Consider the following 23,068-nt stretch of genomic DNA (forward strand, 5'->3'; position numbering starts at 1 on the left):
CTCTACTCTCTTTTGTCTCTTAACATTGTAATTTTAATACAGACTGCCATTCAAAGATTTAGGGTTGGTAAGATAAAAAAAAGGTCTCCTCTGCTTACCAAGGCTGCATTTATTTGCTCAAAAATGTACAGTGATGTTGTAAACTATTATTACAATTAAAAATAACTGTTTTCAATTTGAATATGCTGTAAAATGTAATTTATTCCTGTGATCAAAGCTGAATTTTTAGCATCATTACTCCAGTGTCACATGATCCTTTCCTGTTCAAGAAAATGTTATTATTATCAAATTTATTATTATTATCAGTATTTAAAACAGTTGAGTTTTTTTTTTTGATAAAAGGATCAGCATTTATCTGAAATAAAAAGCGTTTGTAACATTGATGATGACAAAGACATTTATAATGTTACAGAACATTTCTATTTTAGATAAATGCTGAACTTATAATACCTCAAAGAAACCTGAAAGAATTCTACTCCGCTGTTTTCAACATAATAAAAATAATAAAAAATGTTTTTTGAGCAGCAAATCAGAATATTTGAATGATTTATGAAGGATCAAGATATATTCAAATAGAAAGCAGTTATTTTAAATAGTAAAAATGTTTTACAATATTACTGCTCTTGCTATAGTTTGGATCAAATACATGCAGGCTTGATGAGCAGAAGAGACTTCTCTGAAATTTTTTTTTTTAAGTTTTGAAAGATATAATTCTAATATGCTGGTTTGCTGCTCTAAAAACTTTTATTATTATCCATGTTGAAAACAAACAGTTATATTTTTCATGATTCTTTGATGAATAGAGAGCTTTTTTTTTAAATAGAAGTCTTTTGTAAACTTATAAATGTCTTTACCGTCACTTTTGATCAATTTAATGCCTCCTTGCTGAATAAAAGTTGTAATTTCTTAAAAGAAAAACTTCACTGACTTAATTATTGCTGTTTAGACTTTACTGTTTGAAAAAAAATGATATGACATAATGTAGAATATAATCACAGATATAATGTATCTCTATGAAAAATAAGACATTTTCTAATTTCAGCCCAGCACAGAATCCCTCCTATCTCATATCTGTCTCTCAAGTTCTGCGCTGTGGCGTTCCGACCCCTTTATCAGTCACCGTTCTGGCAGATTATCCCATCAAAGTCACGGCTGAACTCATCCATGAAAACAGCAGTGTGGCCCAAACAGAGAGCACTGTCCCAGCAGGTAAATCACCACCATTTTACTTTTTACTGTGCTACTGTATTTTATTGCATCGCACTGGGGATGATTCAGTAGGGGACAATTAATAATTGAAAAGCTGATATATCCGAAAAGCACCTTTCAGTTTCTGAAGGCATCTTGTAAAATTTAACAGTTATTAACATACCAGTATACTCAGATGTATTCACTTAGCCTGAGATTTATTCAAACACATTATTTGTCTAGTAGAGTGTGTAAATTTACATTTAAAATCACACTGTCAAACTGGAAAAGTGACCTTATTAGAATGACCCATACAATGTACATATGATATTATATAATATACTCCACCCTGTTTAAACAAGTATTGATTTCTTTACATTCATGTCTGCTCTGCTTTCATTTTTAAAGGCTCTACCAGACTGCTGGATCTTCCACCTGTGAGTATCAAGACAATAATTTAATCTCCAAATAAAATAAATGAATTGACTGAAAACCTATGTGTTATTTTCCCTCCGCAGGTCTTTCAGAATGCCATGAGTTACTGGTATCCGTATCAGCTGGATGTGAAGGGGTTTGTTGGAGCTAAGCAGGTGTTTTCCAACTCCACCACGATGGTCTTCAGCCCCAAGTGCATGTCCATCTTTATCCAGACCGACAAGAACAACTACCAACCAGGGCAGACGGTGAAATTTCGGATTGTATCGGTCACACCTGAAGGAAAGCCGTACATGGGTCAGATCGATATTTTTATCAGGGTGGGTGTCTGGAGCCTAAAGCCTTTCTTAGCTGTTCGAAATGCACTGTAAACCACTGCTTCCCGGAGCTTATTGCGTTTATAAAATGGTACATAGTACATAAAAAAACTTTTCTTTATTCAGAGTTAATCTAGACCAGTATATGTAAACTGTCCAAAGCTCTGTTAATCCTTAAGCGATCAAAATTGTATCTCTATATTCATCTTATGTGTCCTCTTAAAGTCTAAATAAATGAACCAAAAAAAATGTTACCAAAAAAACACTATGGTTACAGTTTGCCACAGTTTTACTACAAATACCATGGTTAAATGGTTATGGCTATGGTTAGTGTAGCAGCTCTCAGATCTCAGAAAGTACAACAAAAAAAAGATAATTCATATGCCAAAAAAAAAAAAAAAATCATGGTTACTACAATTTTACTGTAATAAAATATTTAAGGCAGTACAGTTATAAAAACCAAACAAAGAAAAAAAAAATTCAGAGCGAATCTTTTGATTTAGGTCAGAAATTTGGGACGGGTTCGTAAATCATTTGATTCAGACTTTGGATTGTGCATCACAAATCTTTCTTTCTTTCTGTCTTTCTTTCTTTCTGTCTTTCTTTCTTTCTTTCTTTCTTTCTTTCTGTCTTTCTGTCTTTCTTTCTTTCTGTCTTTCTGTCTTTCTTTCTTTCTGTCTTTCTGTCTGTCTGTCTGTCTTTCTTTCTTTCTTTCTTTCTTTCTTTCTTTCTTTCTTTCTTTCTTTCTTTCTTTCTGTCTTTCTTTCTTTCTGTCTTTCTGTCTTTCTTTCTTTCTTTCTTTCTTTATTAAATGATACAAAACATCAAACCATTAAGGCAGTACAGTTATAAAAACCAAACAAAGAAAAAAAAAATTCAGAGCGAATCTTTTGATTTAGGTCAGAAATTTGGGACGGGTTCGTAAATCATTTGATTCAGACTTTGGATTGTGCATCACAAATCTTTCTTTCTTTCTGTCTTTCTTTCTTTCTTTCTTTCTTTCTTTCTGTCTTTCTGTCTTTCTTTCTTTCTGTCTTTCTGTCTTTCTTTCTTTCTTTCTTTCTTTCTTTCTTTCTTTCTTTCTTTCTTTCTTTCTTTCTTTCTGTCTTTCTTTCTTTCTGTCTTTCTGTCTTTCTTTCTTTCTTTCTTTCTTTATTAAACGATACAAAACATCAAACCATTAAGGCAGTACAGTTATAAAAACCAAACAAAGGAAAAAAAAATTCAGAGCGAATCTTTTGATTTAGGTCAGAAATTTGGGACGGGTTCGTAAATCATTTGATTCAGACTTTGGATTGTGCATCACAAATCTTTCTTTCTTTCTTTCTTTCTTTCTTTCTTTCTTTCTTTCTTTCTTTCTTTCTTTCTTTCTTTCTTTCTTTCTTTCTTTCTTTCTGTCTTTCTGTCTTTCTTTCTTTCTTTCTTTCTTTATTAAACGATACAAAACATCAAACCATTAAGGCAGTACAGTTATAAAAACAAAACATGATGTTTTGTATCTGAAAAAAAGGTTTGTGATACATGCTCTAAAGTTCGATCTAAATCAAATAATTTGCGATCCATGCTGTCCTGATCTGAATCAAATGATTCATGAATCCTCTCTTAATTTTCTGATAATTCTGATTTAAATGATTTGCGAACCTGCTCCAGAGTCCAGATCTAAATAATGATTCATGAACCTGCTTTTTGGATTTTGTTTTGTTTTTATAACTGTACTGCCTTAATTTTTGTTTTGTTTTGTACAGTTTAATACAAAGAAAGAAAAAAAAACAATTGGAAAAAAAGATTCACGAACCTGCTCTGAAGTCCCGAACTAAATCAAATGAATCACAATACATGCTCTGATTGTTTAATTAATTTAATTTTGTGTGTTTTAAATGTGAACAGGATCCCAAAGGGAACATGATTCGACAGTGGCTGTCTGTGGACGGTTTTCTAGGTGTCGTTTCGAAAGAGCTGAACCTCTCTCAGAACCCGCCACTCGGCCAGTGGAAAATTTCAGCTGGGATCAATGTGAGTTATGTGAAAACTTGAGTGGAAAGTTGTCTTTTTGAAGCTTTGGCCTATGCAAATGATGTAGAATAAATATTTTAGCAAACATGACAATTACACATCAGACTTTGTGCTCTTAAAACAATTCTAACACTTATTTTTGCCTTCATGCAGGATGTTGTACATGAAAGAGTGTTCACTGTGGACTACTATGGTGAGATTTCACATACGCTGCATATCTTTTATGATCTATGTTTTTCAAGACTGCAGTCTTCATAAGCATGTGTCTACAGTGCTGCCTAAATTCGAGGTGGTGGTGGACGTCCCCTCCGTCGTGCACTATGAAGAAATAATGACCGGGACGGTCACAGCCAAGTGAGCGTTTGTCCTGAACAGTATCTGATTATTCAATAGAAACACAAAATTAACACTTTTTCTTTGTTCTCAGATATTTTTATGGGAAGCCCGTCAGTGGGAAGATGTCTGTCACATATATACACTTTTTCAGTGGCTTTGAAAAGCATTACCATATCATAGAAACAGTGAGTACGATTTCATGGTGCATCCCTGTTTAAAAACCCCAAGTTAACATTTCATTTATAGTTAATCAGACTTATTATCTGTTCTTTAGATTGACGGTTCTGCTGCTATCTCATTTGATGTGCCGTACTCCAAACGGTTAGCTGACTTCACATATTCATATTACAATGCATATGAGTCCAGTGAATATGTGGACGTCAGTGTGAATGTCACAGATGTCACAGGTGCGTCCGAGTCCTGCCTGTACCTGGCCATCAAACATCAATAACATGAACTAAACTGCATTCAAATTAATACACAAATCGAGTTGTTCTTTCAGGTTTCATTTGAGCAGATTTTCATTTCTTTTTGTAGGGTTAACCTACAACAGCAGCGCGAGGGTTACGGTTGTAAAGAATAAATATAATCTGGAGATTCTGCAGCATCCACAGAGCATAAAACCCTCCATGACCTTCACTGCTCAGGTAAAGACAGAACAAAAAACAGCAGCATTACATTTCAGTCCATATTTGTGGTAAACTGGGTAAATCACGAGGGTCATGTTTACCCTAAATTCAAAATAAGTCTATTTTTTTACTTTAGTAAAATCAGCAGTACAAAAAACCTACAATGATTTATAAATAATATGTGATCCTGGACCACAAAGCCAGCCTTAAGTAGCACAGGTATATTTGTAGCAATAGCCAAAAAAACATTGTATGGGTGAAAATGACTGATTTTTCTTTTATGCCAAAAATCATTAGGATATTAAGTAAAGCTAATGTTCCATGAAGATATTTTATACATTTCCTACCGTAAATATATCAACATTAAATTTCTGATTAGTAATATGTATTGCTAAGAAATTCATTTGGACAACTTTAAAGGCAATTTTCTCAATATTTAGATTTGTTTGCACCCTCAGATTCAGATTCAAAGCACTCCAGTCGAATCGCAAATTTGTTTAAGATCAGGAATTTAAAACGCATAACTTAAATCACTTGATTTAGATCGAAACGGGTTTGTGAATCATTTTGCGAATTAAATTATTCAAATTAAAAAAACGCGATTTGAAGTCCCAATCTAAGTCAAATGATTCGCGATCCGAGCTCCGAGTCCTGATCTAAAATGATGGTTCGTGAATCATTATTCAGTTTGGGACTTCACAGCGTGCATCGCGAATCTTTTACTTTAGATCGGATCTTCGTAGTGCAGATCGCGAATCATTTGTTTCAGGTGAGGATTTCGGAGCGAATTTGCTAATCTTTTTTCAGATTTTTTTTTTAAACAGTAGAAAACATCAAACCATTAAGGCAGTACAGTTATAAAAGCAAAGAAAAAAAAAGTATACACATACAATTCCCTTAAGAAAATTAACCATGTTTTTACTATAGTAAAAATGTAATAAACTTTGTAATACTGTAGTAGAAAATACTAAACTACTTTATTTTTGCCATTTTTTAAATATTTTTATTTATCTATTTTTTTTATTATTTAAAATAAGTCATAAGTAAGATCTCTGATTGAAGTCCTTGGAAATAAAATAGTAGTGCTTGAAAAGTCCTTGAAAGTCCTGAAATTTTATTTTACAGTATCTGTACGAATCCTGTAAATAGAAGCTGAAGCTGCGGCTGAAATTGATTTCTTGTTCACAGAATTAGTATTTTCTGTTTGATGAATGGCACCTAGTGCACTATATAGGACAGGGATGCCCAACCCTGGTCCTGGAGATCTGCCATCCTACAAAGTTCAGCTCCAACCCTGATCAAACACACCTGAACCAGCTAATTATTCTCTTAGGTAGCACTTGATTATTACAGACAGCTGTGTTGGAGCAGAGTTGGAACTAAAGTCTACAGGTAGGTAGATCTCCAGGAACAGGGTTGGATGCCCCTGATATAGGGGCTAGGGAACGATTCTAAGAGTGGCGAACAAAGTCTGGTTTTGCACTGTGTCACGTGAACCACCACAGCATGCACACAGTTTGCTTCTGAGATACGATAGCATGGGCTGGATCATATGCAAAAACCTGTGCAGACTATAAAACACATCGGATCCATTTGAATTCTACACAGAATGCTATATTTTCTACGTAATGGATGAGATTGTGGCTTTACCAAACTAACCTGCTCTGGCCAAAGCTATAAACAAAATGCTATTAGTTATTTGAAAAAGGGTGCGGGACCACTTGATATGCCCCACCCTCTCTTACTGTTTCAGTTGAAATTGCATCAACAAATAGAATAAACTTTTTTTCTGTATTTTTATTTTACAAGCTGAAGTTAAGCACTTATGACAACCGGCAGCTGTCAGCTGAAGATCAGAGAGGGAGCGTGCGGCTGGCGGTGACCCAGCACAAGTTGAGCCCCTGGACGTGGATGTGGAACAGCAACGATTCCCTGGAGCCTCGCAAAACACTGGAGCCCACCTTCTCTCCTTCTTCACCTGCCATTCACGATATTCCAGTCGAATATTTCGATGTTCCTGTTACTGCTGATGGTGTGATGTCTTTCCAGATTCACCTCACTGACAGCATTGCCACACTTGATGTAGAGGTGGGAACACGTCAACCATGCTTTCCTTGATATCAGATATGCATAGTAGTGTGTCAATTGGGATGAAACTATGCACTTGACATCTATTTCTCCTGATGTTGGTTTCAGGCCCGGTTTGAAGACACAGTCAAGCATCTTCAGCTTTACACGAGTTATTCTTCACCAAGCAATTCCTACATACAGCTTCATAAAGACAGTGAGCCTCAGGTATTCAAGCTGTTTGTGTGTATTTTGCCGTTTTGCCATTATTTTGATGGCTCACTGACAAGAGTGACTTTTGCAGGCTGGACAGCCGCTGTATTTGACTTTGGAGAGCAATTTGAACCTGACAGAATGTCACTATCTTGTAAGTATTTTTAATAAATTGCATCCATTTTCAAGACAAAAATGTAACTACTGAGCTTGACTAAGCCAATACTTATAAATTCTGTATGAGAAATATAACTAAATTAGAAGTCAGAAAGAAGGTTTAATGATGGGTTTAAATAGTAGAGTTCTGCAATTTATTTACTGCTAGAATGATTTATTAATTTAGAAATGTACATAGGATTTGGTTTACTGAAATTTATATTTAATTTATACAATGATATGTAAACTAATAAATGTAATTGTGAAGAATGGGAACCTACAAATTTCTTATTTTGCATATTAATAAATATTAATATTTAAATATTAATAATACATTATTAAAGTATTATTTTATTTAGTTTCTCTTTTATATTTTAAAGAAAATCTGACATTTAAAAATAAAGTACATTTATTTAGATTAAGTGGTGTTTAATCTATAAAATAATGGGACTAAGTTGACAGTAAAAAAAGAAGTATTCTTTTGCATACTTTTAAAAAGAGTACTTATTTTGGAAATAATAGACTTTAAATGAATAAACAAACTGAATGTAATGTTTTCGCTATATTGCATGTCAGTTGCAATTAATTGCAAATGTATCATAATTTACATATGTATCAAATGTAATTATTTAAACCTAAGAGTGCTTTTTTGACCAGCATAAGCAGGATTTTAAGTACATAAGTACATCTTTATATGTAATTTTTTTACTTTTTAATATGGTGTACTGCTGAATGTACTGACAGACATTCATGGTAAACTAAATATATATTTAACTTGTTCTTAAGCATGTATTTGAATATATCAGTAATTACATATTTGTAAAAATGAAGTTAAAATGTAAAATATATATTAACTTTTTCAGTACATGCAGTGGTTTACATGTGCTTTAGTATTTTAAACACATCACAAATTTACTTCTTTAAAGTATGACCAAAATTATTTAAAACGTATTTTAAAATAAAAATTCTAATTTGCCATTATTACAAAGTGCACATTTAAAAGTATACTTAACCGTGTTAAGAAACAGTCATGAAAGTCTAGTCTCTCTCTAAGTACACTTAGGTTAAAAATATACTTTTATGATTTGAAGAATACTACAAGTGCACACTCAATACAGTTATATTGTATTATATATCCTGTTAATGATATAGTAAGTCATTGGGACATTTCTGAGAATGAGCCTGTATTGATGGACGTGTTCTGCAGGTGATGTCCCGCGGTCTGGTGGTAGCAGCTGGGACGGTACATTCCTCCTCCTTCAGTCTGAACACAGATCAGTCTTGGACTCCATTGGCTTGGGTAATTGTGTACCACACACTTCCAGATGGAGAGATCGTAAATGATGCTCTACAAGTTACTTTCACACAAGTCCTGAGAAACACGGTAAGAGTTCTTCACAGGATTTTCCCATATAAATGTTTGAAAATACAACAATAGTAAAAATAAAAATGTGATTCATTTAGACTTTGCTTTAGGCTACTGTTGTAGTGAAAGTTATGGAAAAAAGCAAATAATGATAGACTTGGTCAAAAAGTTCCTAGTGGATTTTCTCATTAATGATCCTGTTTTACTCTGAAATGTCTCCATTTAAAGACAAACATTGAACTATTGAGCTTGATGAAGCCAATGGTGATAAAGAATGTTTGTCAAAAATAAATAAATAAATATGATGTCAGAATAGAAAACAAAAAATGTGCAAATCTAAAATAAAACTGAAATTATATTTAATTAATTTTGAATTATTTAAAAAAAAATAGCCTATTTTAATGATTCTGATATTTTAATGAAAATAATTTATTTTAAAATAAAATACATCTATTTTGCGTTACAGACTAAGTGAAGAATAATCTAAACATAAACAGTTACCAGAAGTGAGTCATACATAACTTAAGAAATGTGCAATGGATGATTTTTATATTTTATGATTAGTCCCACAGGGATTAGTCCCTGGAATGTTCCAGAAAGTACTATAATATTCCAGAATATTCCAGAAACAGAATGCTGCTGTCCTTGCAAAAGCAAAATATATTGCAAATAAACATACAAAATTACTACAAAAAAATGTATGCTATGTAAAAATAAACAGTACAGTAATAATTATCACCACAGAATAACAGAATAATGACATAAAAAATTAAGTGAAACTATTATCATTTGTATAATATAAATTACATATATTATAAATAATATAATATAAATGAATATACTGTAAGTGTGAATGTTATATTTTAGGACACTTTAACACACGCATTTGCAATTAAATAAAAAAGTATTGTAGTTTAAATTTATATTAAATGCAGTCATTTGAACGTTGAATTATTCTCAGTAAATATCCTGTTTCACTCTGAAATGTGTCACATTACTGAAGTGTCATTATAATAATGATTTATACTTGATCACAATTGCAGGTTTCTCTGAGTTGGAGTCAGGATCATGCCGAACCAGCAGATTCTGTCTCTCTTTCCGTTTCTGTATCGGAGCCCGGATCTCTGGTGGGAATTCTGGTAGTGGACAAAGCAGCATTAGACCCCAGCAAAGACAATGGCATCACGGAAAAGACGGTAATATGGTCTCATACAGATTCTAGATCATCGAAACCCTTAGAGTAAGCAGTGACATCAACACTGGGCAATATGGTGATCCTTTGTTTTCCGAGTTTCTTGCCTGATTTCTTATCTCGATCTGCGTATTGAGTTTTAAAGTGTGGGAAATCATCTTTGGGATTTTCAGACAATGTTTTTCCCACAATAAGATCACATGAAAAGTAAAGCTGGTCATCCTATGTAACCGAACGCCGACACCACGCCCGCGTTTCACTTTCAGACAAAAGAAAGAAACTGAGAGGGACTGTGTTTATCAGAACTAGGTGAACAAGTTTGATAGTACAGACAGCATTGTGCTGTTCGGTTTGCTGTTCTGCATTTACAACAATAGCCCGTTTGCGATCGCCAAACAGCAGCGTGTTCTATTCACATGATGTGAAAAACAAAAACTGCTCAAAACTAATCTAAGATCAGCAACATGAGCTTCTGTTTGTGTTTTTCAGGTGCTGGAAGAACTTCTGTCTTATAGCACAGACATGACCCGTTTTGATTACAGCGGCATGAAAATGGGAGATCCGTATTCCATATTTACGGTAGATCAGATATAAATGAATGTCATCTGATGCTTGATGTTTACCTCAGGAACAGAACATGTATCACTCGTCCGCAAGGGCTTACGACTATTGTATTTTTCTGCAGACGTGTGGCGTCACGGTTCTGACCGATGCCAAGCTGAATCAGGAAACAAATCAGTTTTTCCCTATGTTCCGTAAGTTTTAAGGCTGAACCTGCACTAGCAACCACCTCTCTAATTAATCAAAGTACATTAAGACATTCAATTTTGTATGAAAAGTTAGGTTTAAATATGCAAATGTGGTATTATATAATTAAATACGCAGTAATTTGCATACATTTTAGGAACAGAAATCTAACCACACTGCAAAAAATGCTTTTCTTACTTATAAATTTTGTCTTGTTTCCAGCCAAAACATCTAAAAATTCTTAGGATTTTCTAGACAAGGAAAAATATCGTCTTGTTTGCAGAAAAAATAAGGTGAAGAAAATTAAGTGAGTTTTTGCTTAAAAATTAATCAAAATAGGGTAAAAAAAATAATCTGTTTTTTTCTCTTTCTTTTTTTCTTTCTTTTTTTAAGCTTAAAAAAAAGAAAAAAAGAAAAATAATCTTAACTAGATTATTTTTCTTACCCCATTGACAGATTATTTAGCTTGTTTTAAGCAAAAACTTGCTTAATTTTCACTTCTTTTTTCTGAAAACAAGACAATATTTTTTTCATGTCTAGAAAATCCTTCTTGATTTAAGAATTGTTTGATATTTTGGCTGGAAACAAGACAAAAAATCTAAGAAAAGCATTTTTTTGCAGTGCATTGTCTAGAACCAGGTTTAAAATTCTTGTTTCATTTTGCTGAGTCAAATTTGTATTTGTCCATAAATCAGCGAGAATTTTTTAAAAATATTTTATAAAAACATTCCGAATAGAGATAGGAATAAAATGGAACAGTTTGGTATATGTAAGTGCTGCTAAAGTGTAGATATCTGGCTCAATGCAGGAGGAAAAACTCATTTTGAGGAAACAGCCTTTAAAGATATGTATTATAAAAGAAATCAGCATTGATAATAAGAAATGTTTATTGAGAAGCCAATCAGCATATTAGAATGATTTCTAAATGTTTATGTGACACTGAAGACTGGAGTAATGATCTTGAAAATTCAGCTTTGATTCACACGAATAAATATAATTTTAAAACATATTAAAATAGAAAACAATTATTTAAAATTGTACTAATATTTCACAATATTACTGTTTAATTTTGGATTAAACAAATATAGCTATACTATATTCTTCATTCCTAGATTAGTATTCCTACAATGTCCGTAAATTACAGACACAGTAGGAATAAAATAAACACAAAAATGTGTATTTCAAATGTTTTCTTTCCACTAGTCTGAAAGAAGAAATGTGATGGAAGCAATATGGCATAAAATCTCAAAGTTGACCTATACATAAAAAAAACTATGGTTTTGCCTTTTCATAATCATTTTCTCACTTACGCTCATATGTTCCACAGCAGGGGTGGAAACCTTTCTGAGTCAGATGGACAGCGGGGGTTTTCAGGAGCCCAGAAAGCGAAAAGACTTTCCTGAAACCTGGATCTGGCTGGATGCTAATATGAGGTATGAGGAGAAATGTGTCTGTCCTCGAGCTGCCATTTATAGGAAATAACAGGAAATCACATATGAGATCTCTTTAATATCTTACATATCTTAGACAGAAATGAGGAATGAGGCTTTTGCTTTAGTCTCCTGCAGATTTTTCTCCTGAGACCCCAGTGATCTCAAATGCATTTCACAAAAGTGCTCAACAAATATGTGCCAGTATTACTGAATCTTGAATGTTGAATGTTCTTCCAAAACCAAATTATGCTTATGCACATTAATATTCTAAAAATATTCTAATATTCTAATGTTGTGAAATAGTTTTACAATTTCAAGTAACTGTTAGCTGTTTTCTGAAAATATTGTAAAATGTAATTTATTCCTGTGATCAAAGCTGAATTTTCAGCAACATTACTCCAGTCCTCAGTGTCCCATGATCCTTCAGAAATGATTCTAAAATACTGATTTGCTGGTCAAGAAACATTTCTGATTATTATCAATGTTGCAGTTTTTGCTGTTTAATATTTTGGCAAAAACTGTGATGCATTTTTTTCAGAAAAATTTGATGAATAGAAAATTCAAAAGAACAGCAATCAATTAATGCATCCTTGCTGAATAGAAGTTATAATTTCTTGGATTTTTTATGCAGCAAATTAAGTCTTTTGCTTCTTTTGATTTTTTCCTCAAGAATAATCTGAGCTTCTATCCACAGTCATTATATGTGACCCTGGACTACAAAACCAGTCTTAAGTAGCTTGGATATATTTGTAGCAATAGGCAAAAATACATTGTATGGGTCAAAATTATTTTTTTTCTTTTATGCCAAAAATCATTAGGATATTAAGTAAAGATCATGTTTGATGAAGATATTTTGTACATTTCCTACTGTAAATATATGAAAACTTAATTTTTGATTAGTAATATGCATTGCTAAGAACTTCATTTGGACAACTTTAAAGGCGATTTCCTCAATAATTTTCTTGCACCCTCGGATTTCAGATTTCCAAATATTGTCCTATCCTAACAAACCAGACATATATGGGAAGCTTATTTATCCAGCTTTCAGATGATGTTTACATCTCAATTTCAAAAAATTGACACTTATGACATTTTTATTTCTTATGTTGCAGTAATTCTGCCTTGGATTCCTTCCAGTTCACCGTGCCGGACAGCTTGACCTCTTGGGCTGCTTTTGCCATCGTAATGTCAGATAATCTGGGTTTGGGCATCAGCGCTCCTGCAGAGGTAATGCACCATGTGCAGTATATCTATCACTGAATATTAATACATATAATGATTAATAAAAAGTTTGTTTCCTAGCTGACTGTGTCCCGAGATTTCTTTGTGACACTGAATCTCCCAGCGTTCCTAATCCGTGGAGAACTGCTGCTGCTGGAAGTCAATTTATTCAACTATATGGATGAAGATTTGGAGGTAAGATTTGTAAAACGGTCAGTTCTGTGCAGGTGTTGTTCACTGAGACATCTGAACAGCTAAACTTTAAAGAAAACACATTTATTAGTGTTCGTTAAAGAAATAGTTCACCTAAAAATCTATATAATATTTTCCTAAAATATACTCATTAGTCACTTACTCACCAATAGATCCTCTGCAGTGAATGGATGCCATCAGAATGAGAGTCCAAACAGCTGATAAAAACATCACAATAACCCACAACACTCCAGTCCAACATTTAACATCTCACACAGCTTTTCACTTCACAAGACATTAATTGACGATCTGGAGTGTTGTGGATTATTGTGATGTTTTTAATCAGCAGTTTGGACATTCTGACGGCACCCATTCACTGCAGAGGATCCACTGGTGAGCAAGTGATGCAATGATACATTTTTCCAAATCTGTTCCCATGAAGAAACAAACTTCAATTTTCATCTTGGGTGGTCTTTCCTTTAAGGCAGCATCGTTTATTACTGTTGAAACTGTCAAACTTTGTCTTAGTTATTTGAACAAACCATTGACTCACAGTATTAAACGCCGACACGCAAATAAACAAAAGTAAAATGTTTTGTGAATGGCATTTGATGTTGATATTTGAACTGAAGTCAGCTTAATGACAAATGACCAGAAGCTCTCTTCATGTCTTTACTCATTACAGGTGATGGTTGTAGTTGCGGAAAGTCCGATGTTTGAGTTTGTGTCTCCAGACAATGGAGGATTTTCCTTGGACAACGTGAGAAAAGCCTTTGTCTTGAGTAAGAACATCACAACGCTTCTGTTCCCTATCAGAGCCAAAGCGCTGGGAGAGATTCCCATCTCCGTCAAAGCCACTTCCGTTCACTCTTCAGACTGGGTCTTAAAGATGGTTCTTGTAAAGGTGATTCATTTCAGCAGGATATTACACCCTAAAATTAAAAGAAAACAAATGTTGGCCTATTTTGCATTAAGATTCTTTCCTCATTGTTTCTGATGATTCTACATTTCTTCAGCAATGGAACATCTGTAATATGTTAATGTTTATATTTAAATAAATTAAAGACAGTACAACTATTTAATTTGACCTTTTACAGTTCTCGTGACAATTTTTGCCTCATATGTTCATGACTGCAATGCATCTGGACATTTTTAGCTTTTTTCCCCTCATTCTTTCCCCTTCATCTCTATGATTCTATTTATTACAGCAATCCAAATCTGTATTACATTGGTGTTGCAACAACAATGTGCAATGTACAACAGTCTGGGAAAGTGGAAAATCCTGCTAAACTTTTTTGTTGCTGTTGTTTAATGATTTTTCTCTAGCCAGAGGGAATGGAGCAATCGTTCACTCAAACCTTGTTTCTGGAGTTTAAACTGAATCAGAACATGCTGACTAAGACAATGTCGTTTAGTTTTCCTGCAAATGTGGTTCCTGACAGTCAAAGGGCCAGCGTGTCTGCTGCGGGTATGTGTCCTCGCTCTGTATTTCTATTCTAAAAGGACATTATCAAATAGCTTGCTTCTGCATATTGAGTGTGAACATCTCCTCTATTTGTGTTTATGTTGAAGGTGACATTTTGGGCCCGTCCATTGGCAATCTGGACTCTCTCATTGAGATGCCTTATGGTTGTGGTGAGCAGAACATGATCCATTTTGCTCCAAATATTTATGTTCTCCAGTACATGAGAACCACCAAGCAGAATGATGAACAGACCAGAAACAAAGCTATGAGCTACATGATGGAAGGTGAGTGTTGTGGAGTCTTATAGTCCTGAGACAAAAAAGCAAATGTCCTTGAGTGATCAAATATGTCCTGTTTGATTGCAGCTTATGAACGTGAGCTTTCCTACCAAAGGATTGATGGCTCCTTCAGTGCTTTTGGAGACAGTGATAATTCTGGCAGCACATGGTATTCTACCCCTGAATTCTGATTTGGAGTAAAACTAGCATAGACCATTTTAATATCAAATATCTTCATTCCTCTTTTCTGTTCAGTGCTGGTTACAGAACTGATGGATGAAAATGAAATCAAACACACACGTGTGTGAGTAATTGGTGGTGTGTTTTGTGATGTTCAGGCTGTCAGCGTTCGTGCTCAGATGTTTCCTCCAGGCTCAGGAATTTTTTTCAATCGACCCGATGGTGATGCAAAGGACAGCATATTGGCTGCTGGCCCATCAGAACGCTGACGGTTCATTCGACGAGCCAGGTCGGGTCATCCACACAGAGCTCCAGGGAGGACTGGATGGGCCGATGTCTCTAACGGCATACGTCCTCATTGCGCTTCTGGAGGACGCTGAATACAGGGTGAGTTAGACAGACTGTTGGAATGAAAGATAGATTGAATGACAGAAGATTAGATTGATTGAACGTAGATCAATTGAATGATTGATAATTTAAACGATAGGTAGATAGATCGATTTATTGACTGAACGATAGATTCAATAATTGATCGACTGAATGAAAGATGGATTGATTATTAGATGGAATGATAGTTTGAATGACAGAACGATAGATCGATGGAATGATAAATTTGAATGATAGAACCATAGATGGATTGAACAATATAGATAGATCGGTAGATAGATAGATAAATAGATTGAATGATAGTTTGAATGATAGCTCAGTTGAACGATAAATAGATGGAATGATAGATTGAATGACAGAATGATAGATCAATAGAACAATAGAACAATAGGTTGACTGATAGAATGAATGATAGAACAATAGATGGATTGAACAATATAGATAGATAATAGATAGATGATAGGTAGATATATAGATTGAATAATAGATCAGTCGAACGATAGATAGATAGATAGATAGATAGATAGATAGATAGATAGATAGATAGATAGATAGATAGATAGAAAGAATTTCAGATCGATAGATCGATGTAACGATAGATAGAAAGAATGATAGACTGAACAATATGTAGATGGAATTATAGATAGACTGAATGCTAGATCAATTGAACAATGGATAGATAGATAGATAGATAGATAGCTAGATGATAGGTGGAATGATAGATTAAATAATAGATTGAACGTTAGATTGATTGAATGATAGATAGACTGAATGATAGAATGATAGATCAGCTGAATAATAGATGGGATATAGATAGATAGAATGTTAGATGAGTTGAACAATAGATAGATAGAATGATAGATTGAATGACAGAACGATAGCTTGATTGAATGATAGATAGAATGCTAGATAGAAAGAATGGCAAATAAATATATAGATGGAATTATAGATAGATTGAATGCTAGATCAATTGAACAATAGATAGATAGCTAGGTAGATAGATATGTTAATTGAACTATATGTAGATGAATGATAGATAGATTGAAAAATAGATCAGTTGAACGATAGACAGACAGACAGACAGACAGACAGACAGACAGACAGACAGACAGACAGACAGACTGATTGATAGATAGATAGATAGATAGATAGATAGACTGATAGATTGATAGACTGATAGATTGATAGAATAATAGATCAAATAATAGATCAGTCAAACGATAGATAGATAGATGGAATGATAGACAGATTGAATGACAGAATTTGGATTGATTGATTGTATCTGTTTGTGTCTCTTGTAGACTACGTATGAAGGCAGCATTTCTTCTGCCGTGAGTTTCCTGACATCTCGACTGGATCAGGGAATCTCCAGTAACTACAGTCTGTCATTAGTCACGTATGCTCTGTCACTGGCCAACAGCACTGCCGCCCGACCTGCCCTCACTGAGCTGCTGAACAGAGCAATAATTGTTGGTAAATATCATCTGGATTTACACAGCACACAGAGGACAGCACGCCACAGATGTGAAACATTCACATGAAGCTAAAAAAATTACCCGTAATTTTCCTTTAAATCCACACAGCGTGGCGACCAGCTGTAGTGTTATGGACGAGCGTTGTATCTGGCACAATAAAATGTGTTAGATGCTAATGTGTTTGTAATAGTTGGATGGTGACGCTGTGTCTGGGTCTTTCAGATGGAGTGCCAACCTGGAGATCTCCAGGCGACATCCTCTACAACTCCTGGCAGCCACGTTCATCAGATATTGAGATATCAGCCTACGTACTGCTCTCCATGAACAGACTCAGTGTAATGGATGAAGGATTCACTCTGGTGAAGTGGCTCAGTAAACAAAGAAACCATCTAGGGGGATACGGATCCACTCAGGTACATATCAAACATACACAAGTGAGACAATAGAAATTATTTAAATGGGACAAAATGGCTGATTTTTAGGCTGATTTAACTGGCTAAATAGTTGTTTTTATCATGGTTTCTGCAAAAATATTAAGTACCACAACTGTTTTTAACATTGATAATAATAATAAGTGTTTCTCAAGCAGCAAATCAGCATATAAGAATGATTTCTGAAGGATCGTGTGACTGCAATGATGCTGTAAATTCAGATTTACATTGCCGGAATAAATTAAATTTTAAAATATATTCAAATAAAGAACAGATACTTTAATTTGTATACATATTTCACATTTTTACCATCTATTTGATTAAATAAATGCAGCTTTGATGAGCATATTAGAGAATGTATAAGGAAATATTCCAGATGCAACAGAAGTTAACCTCAGGTTATAGTATCTATAGCATATTGTTGATTATTACAAAAAATTACTTAAAAAAAAAAAAAATCAAAAACAGTGAGTTATTTACAGTGAAAGTAAATGGGGTCTGATTTTACAAGACACGTATTATTTACATCTTGCTGTTTTACTATTAATACAGTATTGTAACATATACGGATTGACCCCATTTACTTCTATTGTAAGTTAATTACACTGCAAATGAACCTGGGAATATTCCTTTAAGAAGGTCAACAGGGTTTAATATCTTTTGAGGCATTGACTAATGTCCCAGTGTCTGTGATTATGATCTATTCCATTGATTCAGGGAGGTGAATTTGTTGGCAGGCGAATGTTTCAACTGGAAATCAAGCTGTGCGAAAGGCCTTCGAGGTCAGATAAGAAAATGTACTTTTAATTTTAAAAAGGCCCTCATGATATCAACCCAGACGTTTGGCTCAGGACCGAAGCCTTGCGATTTGTCACGAACACTAACCCCAATGAGGACTAGCAGTTTCCGGGACGTGAGCTTTGATAAAGTGCTGCGCTCATGTTGAAGCCCCTCGCTTTGACACAACTCGAATCCAACATCTGACTACGCTTGAAAGAGTCCTGGCGGTATTTGGGCGAGGGTGGAAAGATTAAAGGATCTGTGTCTCTGCTCCGCACATGTGTGGTGTTATTTACCAGGCGGCAGGTGATTGAATTGAGAGTGTATCTGTGACACAGATGCATGGGACGTAGAGAGATCATCACATCTGCCAAAACTGATACATGCTTATCCTATATCTGTTTTAATTGTCAAATGCACTTTTTGTTGTATTGATCAGTTCTAAAGCTTTACGAAAATATTTATGCTCTGTTTGTCTTTATTGTCAGGATACAGTGATGGCGTTGCATGCACTGTCAATCTACGCCACCTTCAGCAGTGCAGAGTCTATAGATCTCAGCATCACTGTGAACGGTGCCTTCGGCAGCACTGCCGCAATATTCAGCATAAACAGATACAATTACCTTCTCCAACAGAGCCAAGACCTGCCCGTATGTATATAATACACTGCCCTAAATATACACTATAGTTTAACAGATTGGGGTCAGTAAGATTATTTTTTTCCTTTTTTTTTTTGAAAGAAATTAATACTTTTAGTCAGCAAGGATGCATTTATAATGTTACAAAAGATTTCCTTTTCTAATAAATGCTGTTCTTTTGAACTTTCTATTCATTAAAGAATCCTGAAAGAAAACTCTATAACAGTTTCCACAAAAATATTAAGAAAATATAAATATAAATATAAAATAAAAAATTAAATGATAAAAGAAATAATGCAGCAAATCAGCATATTAAAATGATTTCTGAAGGATCATGTGATACTGAAGACTGGATTCAATTCAGCTTTTCATTACAAGAATACATTACAAGAATACATTTTAAAATATATTCAAATAAAAAACAGTTCTTTTAAATTGTAATAATATTTCATAATTTCTCAGTTTTTACTGTATTTTAGATTATGCAGCTTTAGTAGAAGAGACTTTTCAAACATTTCTTTAAAGCCTTACTGGCCCTAATCTGAACAACATAAAACCCACAAATATGAAGCATATAATTTTATAAAAGCAATTACATTAATTATTTTATTATCTGAGCTGTAAAGCTGTTTAAATAAATATTTTTAGGGGTCTCATTTGTGGGTTTACTATTGAAAGAGTGAAAATTCTGCTTTGCCATGACAGGAATAAATTGCAATTTGAAATATATTTCAATAGAAATCAGTTCATTACAGTAGTAATAATATTTCACAATATAACTTTACTGTATTTACTCTCTTACTGTATTTTTAAGCAAATAAATTCAGCCTTAGTGAGCAGAAGAGTCTCACTGACCCCAAACTAGAAGAAATAAAACCACAGTAATGAAGAATATAATTTTATAAATGCACTTACATTAATTATTCTATTATCTGAGCTATAAAGCTGTTTAAAAAATATTTTTAGGGCTCTCATAGCAATTTTTAAGTCCTTAATTAGAAATAATGTTATATATAATGTCATTTTAACATACATATGATTTATGTCTTGTGGGTTTACTTTTAAAAGAGTGAAAATTCCGCTTTGCCATGACAGGAATAAATTGCAGTTTGAAATATATTTCAATAGAAAACAGTTAATTTCAGTTGTAATAATATTTCACAGTATAACTTTACTGTATTTTCTCTCTTACTGTACTTTTAATCAAATAACTGCAGCCTTAGCGAGCAAAAGAGACTTTCAAAAACATTTTTTAAGTCTTACTGACCCCAAACTAGAGGATATAAAACCACAAATGTGGAGCATATAATGTTATAAAAGCACTTACATTATTATTCTATTATCTGAGCTGTAAAGCTGTTTAAATATATATATATATTTAGGGGTTTCATGGCCATTTTTAACTTGTTTATTAGATATGTTTTACTGTCTTTACTGTATTTTGATCAAATAAATGCAGCCTTAGTGAGCATAAATGGCTTTATTTACAAACATTAAAAAATCTTACCGGCTCCAAACCTTTAAACAGCATTGTATAACTTCTAACACAAAGTAATAAACTTCAGCCACTGTGCTGTTCCTTTTCAAAGTGCTAAATAACTAGTGACTGTGCTAATGTTGGGTTTGCCTTTACAGATTGAAGCAGAAGAGGGGGTTGATATTGAGGTGGTGGCGGAGGGTAAAGGCTTTGCCCTATTTCAGGTATGTCTCCATGCTTAAGAATTCATCCTAAAAATGCATTGTTTTGAAATGCTACCAAAAATATTGAAGCTAAAAGAAAGAGCTAGTAGTTGCGTGTTGACCCTCTTGACACAGCAGTGTAATTTAGCAGGATCAAGCTATCATCTCCATTGGAAAGCTGTCAAATAGCAAGGTATTACCAATGAACGCAGGTTATGAAGTTTCAACAGCTGCGAATAATAACCCAACCTATCAGCACTCTTTCTCAGTTTGATTGCTTGCCATGGAGCACATAACCTGGCCCAGACACTGTTTTCCCCATCAGTGAGACACCAGTAACATCTTGAGCCGTTTTGAAAGGCCTCACCGAAGAAACAGCATCCAGAACTCTGTTCTCCAGAAGATTTGCAAAGCAGAGATGATCTCATTTTGAGTTGTGTTGCTAATTTGTTTTTCAGACATGAATGATTCCTCGAATCATTCTGGCTTAAAAACGTCTTTGTAATTTCCCAGACATATTAGAGTATTAGTAATTTTTCTTGCTGTCTCAGCTTAGTGTGTTCTACAACGTGATGAACCTGAGAACCTCGCTCAGACGGCGTGACACGCACACAGATGAAGCCTTTTATTTGTATATAGACGTAATGGACAATGAGGAGTTCAGTGTAAACCTTCACATATGTTTCAGGTGAGTGGCTGAGCCGAACACACATGCACTGCTCAATTCTTGCCAAAATGATTTCATCAGCACTAAAAAATTGTATTAAAAAGTTAACAGAACAATAGGGCTGCTTGATTATGGTCACAATTAAGATACTGATTATTTAACATGGATATATTTTTTCAAGTCAAAAATAAATGTAAAAAAACCCTGAAATAAATAAAATATAAAAAAGTATATATTTTTATATATAAATTATATAGATTTTAAAATACATTTTTTAAATAATAAAAAAATATAAATATATTTGAATTATATAACAAAATATAAATAAATTACAGCAAGTGCATTTCAATAAAATCCAAAAAACAAAAACAAAATGAAGTATGAAACTAAATATATTGTTTAAAATGAAGACAAAGAATCTTGAAAAATGTCTTGTTGTCAAATTTCGTGGAGCATGTTTATTGTCATTTATATAATGAATGACCGTTGTTATGCTACTAGTACATTTATGTGAATGAAAAATATATATATGAAAAATAATTGGCTCTAAAAACATTAGTTTTGTGAAAAGCTCTTGCATTGTTAGTTTGCAGATTCAACTTGGTCATTTATTTGTATTTATTTAAATGGGACAATGTACATTAATAAACATTCAAAAACATCAAATACTTAAGTTTTCTTCTGCAGTCCATTTTGCCTGAATATTATTGGGCATAATACACTCTTCAAAATAAAGGTGCTTTAAAAGGTTCTTTACAATGCCATTTTTGAACGCCAAAGAACCAATCAGTCAAAGGTTCTTTAAAAAGCCTTCTCTTTCTTACCTTTTTATAATCCTTTTTGTGAAACAGAAAGGTCCTTCAGATGTTAATAGTTCTTTATGGAACCATTTAGACCAAAAAGGTTCTTCTATGGCATCATGAAGCACCTTTATTTTTAAGAGTGTAGACAAAAAGTACAATACAGAAAATATACAATAAAGTCTCACTATGGATGTTAAATAGTAAAATCAGTATCCACACTGTCGATTATTAAGAAACCAATTGCTAAAATTATACTTAAACTAATAATAATATGCATATTGTACAGTATATCATAAATATTGCATTACATTTCGGATAACTAATGCAATTTTTTTTTAAGTGTCCAAATACTTTTTGGGGTCACTGTTAAAGGAGAACTCCGGTGTGATATTGACCTAAAGTGTATTGAATCATGATACCGAGTGTGAACGTACCTTGCATATTTCATCTCGGTTTGTGTCCAGCTGTCCGAAATCTGGGGTCAGTTAGCCGATGCTCACAACAGGTTGTCAATGAAAGTCAATCGGGCATCGAAGGAGCCATGTAAATAAATCACTGTTTTACGCCATTTACGAGGCACAAAGTAGCTCCACACTTCATCGGTAGACTTCCTAGGGCCCTGACATTTAAAACGAGACATTGAGAACTCAGAAAAAGCACCGGTAGTTTATTTACAAGAAGATTTATACAGACAGTACCTGGGAAAGAAAATCCGGTAGCCGCCATCCTGAACTTAGTCACGATAAATCGAGTGTCGAGCACCAATGAATTTATCAGGT

The 23,068-nt window shown here is 33.8% G+C and overlaps 1 protein-coding gene across 1 annotated transcript in view; it reads left to right on the top strand.

Annotated features, from left to right (window-relative positions):
* Nucleotides 1-23,068, top strand: part of cd109 (CD109 molecule) — a 36,103-nt gene that overhangs the window by 10,996 nt on the left and 2,039 nt on the right. Inside the window, exons 4-32 of the mRNA XM_073816576.1 lie at nucleotides 1,048-1,209; nucleotides 1,597-1,625; nucleotides 1,707-1,943; nucleotides 3,828-3,953; nucleotides 4,107-4,146; nucleotides 4,226-4,307; nucleotides 4,381-4,474; nucleotides 4,564-4,696; nucleotides 4,827-4,936; nucleotides 6,728-7,006; nucleotides 7,115-7,213; nucleotides 7,290-7,352; nucleotides 8,562-8,738; nucleotides 9,764-9,916; nucleotides 10,402-10,491; nucleotides 10,598-10,667; nucleotides 11,987-12,092; nucleotides 13,205-13,319; nucleotides 13,395-13,508; nucleotides 14,191-14,409; nucleotides 14,832-14,973; nucleotides 15,078-15,254; nucleotides 15,336-15,417; nucleotides 15,587-15,815; nucleotides 17,117-17,288; nucleotides 17,513-17,703; nucleotides 18,990-19,151; nucleotides 20,775-20,840; nucleotides 21,371-21,507. Coding sequence (XP_073672677.1) covers nucleotides 1,048-1,209; nucleotides 1,597-1,625; nucleotides 1,707-1,943; nucleotides 3,828-3,953; nucleotides 4,107-4,146; nucleotides 4,226-4,307; nucleotides 4,381-4,474; nucleotides 4,564-4,696; nucleotides 4,827-4,936; nucleotides 6,728-7,006; nucleotides 7,115-7,213; nucleotides 7,290-7,352; nucleotides 8,562-8,738; nucleotides 9,764-9,916; nucleotides 10,402-10,491; nucleotides 10,598-10,667; nucleotides 11,987-12,092; nucleotides 13,205-13,319; nucleotides 13,395-13,508; nucleotides 14,191-14,409; nucleotides 14,832-14,973; nucleotides 15,078-15,254; nucleotides 15,336-15,417; nucleotides 15,587-15,815; nucleotides 17,117-17,288; nucleotides 17,513-17,703; nucleotides 18,990-19,151; nucleotides 20,775-20,840; nucleotides 21,371-21,507 — 3,856 coding nt within the window. The remainder of the gene's footprint in view (nucleotides 1-1,047; nucleotides 1,210-1,596; nucleotides 1,626-1,706; nucleotides 1,944-3,827; nucleotides 3,954-4,106; nucleotides 4,147-4,225; nucleotides 4,308-4,380; nucleotides 4,475-4,563; nucleotides 4,697-4,826; nucleotides 4,937-6,727; nucleotides 7,007-7,114; nucleotides 7,214-7,289; nucleotides 7,353-8,561; nucleotides 8,739-9,763; nucleotides 9,917-10,401; nucleotides 10,492-10,597; nucleotides 10,668-11,986; nucleotides 12,093-13,204; nucleotides 13,320-13,394; nucleotides 13,509-14,190; nucleotides 14,410-14,831; nucleotides 14,974-15,077; nucleotides 15,255-15,335; nucleotides 15,418-15,586; nucleotides 15,816-17,116; nucleotides 17,289-17,512; nucleotides 17,704-18,989; nucleotides 19,152-20,774; nucleotides 20,841-21,370; nucleotides 21,508-23,068) is intronic.

The sequence above is a fragment of the Garra rufa genome, chromosome 13 (assembly GCF_049309525.1).
Source record: "Garra rufa chromosome 13, GarRuf1.0, whole genome shotgun sequence".
In the NCBI taxonomy this organism is placed as follows: Eukaryota; Metazoa; Chordata; class Actinopteri; order Cypriniformes; family Cyprinidae; genus Garra; species Garra rufa.